The sequence below is a fragment of the Sinocyclocheilus rhinocerous genome, unplaced genomic scaffold, assembly GCF_001515625.1.
Source record: "Sinocyclocheilus rhinocerous isolate Xijiao unplaced genomic scaffold, SAMN03320098_v1.1 scaffold2318, whole genome shotgun sequence".
In the NCBI taxonomy this organism is placed as follows: domain Eukaryota; kingdom Metazoa; phylum Chordata; class Actinopteri; order Cypriniformes; family Cyprinidae; genus Sinocyclocheilus; species Sinocyclocheilus rhinocerous.
In genome coordinates, this window is record NW_015654931.1 from 165,347 (window position 1) to 169,166 (window position 3,820).

At 38.8% G+C, this 3,820-nt stretch overlaps 1 protein-coding gene across 2 annotated transcripts in view; it reads right to left on the reverse strand.

Moving 5' to 3' along the window:
- LOC107717721 (DNA topoisomerase 2-beta-like) overlaps nt 1–3,820 on the reverse strand; it is a 44,851-nt gene that overhangs the window by 37,283 nt on the left and 3,748 nt on the right. For both annotated transcript variants that reach the window (XM_016524559.1, XM_016524558.1), the window contains exons 3-5: nt 2,831–2,921; nt 2,397–2,460; nt 1,903–2,048 (exon numbers count right to left, since the gene is read on the reverse strand). In XM_016524559.1, coding sequence (XP_016380045.1) covers nt 1,903–2,048; nt 2,397–2,460; nt 2,831–2,921 — 301 coding nt within the window. The remainder of the gene's footprint in view (nt 1–1,902; nt 2,049–2,396; nt 2,461–2,830; nt 2,922–3,820) is intronic.

Below are 3,820 nucleotides of genomic sequence, written 5' to 3' on the forward strand. Positions count from 1 at the left end.
TTGAGATCAAAAGAGGCAAGCAGAGTGTAGAAGTCTGCAGCCTGAGGTTTATGTAGGTGGATGCTTAAGTCTCCAAGCATAACTAGAGGAGTACCATCCTCAGGAAAGTTTGAGAGCAGCACATCTAATTCATCCAAGAAGTTACCTAGTGGTCCTGGGGGTCTATAAACAACTACAAAATGGATTTTAAGAGGATGGGTAATAGTAACTGAATGTGATTCAAAGGAGCTGTTGATACTCAGAGATGGTAAAGGATTACATTTCCAATCATTAGAGACAAGCAGACCAGTACCTCCACCTCTTCCAGTCAGACGGGGAGTGTGGGAAAATTAGAAATTATTGGAAAGTGCTGCAGGTGTAACAGTGTCCTCTGGTTTGATCCAGGTCTCTGTCAGGGCCATGAGGTTTAGCCTTAAATGACTAGTAATAGATGTAATGAAATCTGCTTTGTTTACTGCATATTGGCAATTCCAGACACCAATAGAAAAAGAAAGTAATGTAAAATAAAGCAAAATAAAATTAAAATTGAGGAACGAATTTGTACAGTGTGGCCATGATTTAACTAAAATGAGAATAAATTAATTTGTGGCCTTGATATCTTTCACTTTTCCCCCGCATGTCATGCTCAGGCCTCCATACAAATAAACTTGACTGGCTTAACTTGTCTAACAAGCACAAACATACTAAATGTGAATGGCAAAACGACCAACCCTGTGACGTCACAAGTTACAGTACTGCAAGATGTCGTGTTTGTTATATAACTATTGATTAGAGTGGAAATGATGAATTTAGCAGACTGACTGCTTCAGATCCACTTTTTTATCACTTTGAGTGGATTTCTTCTGCATCGGTGGACACAGGTAGGGTAAAAATATAGCATAGTAACTTTTTGCTTAATCACAATAAACTTTTTTTGACCTTCTAACTCTAGCACTTTCTATTCTAATTCTATTTTCTCTATTTGTTTTCTTTTTTATAAAAAAAAAGGCCTCTAACACTAGCTTTCTCTGTTCTTTTTCTATTCTATCTACTTGTTTTCTTTTTATTTATTATTTTAAAAAAAAACACCTTCCTGCGGCTAACCGAGACTTGAAATAGCACTTGCGTATCATTGCTCTTTTGTTGGTTTTGATTGCTTCTATTGTCCTCATTTGTAATTCGCTTTGGATAAAAGCATCTGTTAAATGACTAAATGTAAATGTAATTTAAAAGTAAATGCATTTTGTAGTAAATAGTAAGGTTAACGATTACGCAATGTATAATTGATAAATAAAATGGACAGAATCTGAAAGATGAGACTTTGTTTCTAATGGAAAGTGAAAAAAAACACAAAGTATCCTGCAATTATTAGATGGGAGGCACTCTATATAATGTCTAGTGAAGTACTCATGCATCATCTGAAACAGCATAGACCAAAGCAGGGGTTCTCAACTCAGGCCAAAATATATCAAAAATATATATATCAAAATTTCGAGGATTTACGATGCTGATGACCATTGAAATGCATCATCAGTTTTGTGAAAAGGGTCCATTTTGAACTGACTCGTGTTGACGAATAGGTCATAGTGCATTTTTCTGTCTCAATATGTTGTCTGCACAGCGTGAGCCACAACTGCAAAAATCAAGATTTAACAAGGCTTAAAATGCCAATGTAAGGCATAAACACCGATATATTTTTGGTTCGCTAGCACACCAATACTACACACTATTTTTTAACTATGAAAGGCAGAAATCGTGATCGCATAAAATATTGCTTGCCCGTTCTGTGACTTAGACAACAAGTTCAATAATGACCAGAAAATGAGCAAAACACTACCAACAAAAACTAACTCCATCACAGAGAAGTTTCTGAAGATGCACCACTGCATAACTGCAGTATTTAATTATGCGTGCATGCATTACCTGTGACTTTCTTCTCATTGTCATTATAGTTGCTCGAGGTGAGGAGATGTCCAAAGATCAGCGCAGGCACGAACATCTTCTCATCTTTGTGTTCTACCACAGGAATTCCCTTCCCATTATTCCACACGGCGATGGTGTTGGACTCTCTATTAGAACAGACAGGTTAGGACATTACAACACAAAGAGACAGAAGATGCAAGAAGAAGTAAAAAAAATTTTATTAAGTATAATATACTGTATATATGCCATACTGTTTTTATTATAAATGAAGTACTATTACTAAAGATTTGTGGTTATGGATGTGAAGTGAATGTGAAATGAGCAGCCATGGGTGTTTATTAGATCATTACACCCACTGCACGCTCTCCCAACAATCACATCAACTTCTTGCCACTGCAGTGCTGTCAACTGTCAGCACCAACATTAATTTGATACGAGAGTATTTGGAGTCGTTACTCAGCAGATGTGAATGAGACTTTTAAAGCAGCACTCACGGGTCAATGGTGATTTTGATGGTGGTCATGTTCTTGTCTCTCTGTTTGTTATCAGCTGCATTGACTGATGGGACAGAAAATTCGATGTTAGAGCATAAAATATCACAGATATTTATTATCCAGATATAATTTTTGAAAATAGCCGATTTACCTATAAAACTACCATTATAACAAGCGATGACATCTATATTTTTAGTGCTAGTGATTTTGATGTCATCGCTTGTTATGATGGTAGTTTTACGTAACTCTTCTATTAAAAACAAAACTGCATTTATCAGCAATAAAATTCACAATTCTCTCAAATGTTTTTACATGACTACAGCAAATACAGCAATTCTGCACAAAATTAATGGTAAAAAGAGATAATATGGTAACACTTTACATTAGGGAACACACTATTCACTACTAACTAGTTAACATAACAGTATTCTTACCAAGGATCTCGTCAAAGATTTTATATAATCCAGGGACGAACGTGATCTCCCTCAAGTTCATTCCGATTTCTTCATCAAAAACCCACATTTGCTACAAAACATACAAACATATGTAAAGAAATTAAAAGCACCTGATGGCATTGAAACAGTGAGGCTTTTGAGGAGTCAGAAATCAGTCAGTTTACAACATTTACTTCAACACTGACTCTACTAGAGCCCGACCGATATTCGTTTTGCCGATTTTATCAGCCGATATGAGTCTGTCGCAGATATATCGGTATCGTAACATTTTTTTACAGAACATACAACGCAGATAAAATGCGTGTAAATGGTGTAATTACGTAGTTTGTCCAGCAGAGCATGCTCCATTGTTTGCTACTGGCGACCTGGATGAAACGCTTTAAGTGTATAGAATACCATTGAAACTTTGAACGGCCATATCTCCGTAACGGCGCGGCTGATCCGCACCAAATTCGGGGGATCCCTTCAGCTCGAGGAACCCTCTCGAACGCCAAATCGAGTGTACGTCTCGAGGCCCACTTTCGCATGAAACCACCCCCACGTCGATAGTCCCCGGTGTCCGGGAGTTATTCGTGGTCGGGCGCCGACTGATCTGACGATCCCGGGGGGCTACCGACGTGCGGAGGGTGGCATTCGAGAGGGCTCCTCGAGCTGAAGGGGTCCCCCGAATTTGGTGGAGAATCCGCCGCCGCGTTCGCGAGATAGTGACACCAGTTCACTTCAGTAAGGAGGTCTCTTGTTCAGGCAGCAGCATTCAAGCGTTTTCTTATTCGACCGTAAGTGCCCTGCGAAGTGGACTTCACATGATATTCCGCCATGATTCCAGTTCCAAGGGAACGTACACGTTACATTCACAGGGCATTAAAGTGCGCCAGACGTGAATTTAAATTGTATTTATTTACAGTGCCCAGTGTGAAGCTCGAACTCACGACCTTCAGATTATGAGACTGACGCGCTGCCTAACTGTGC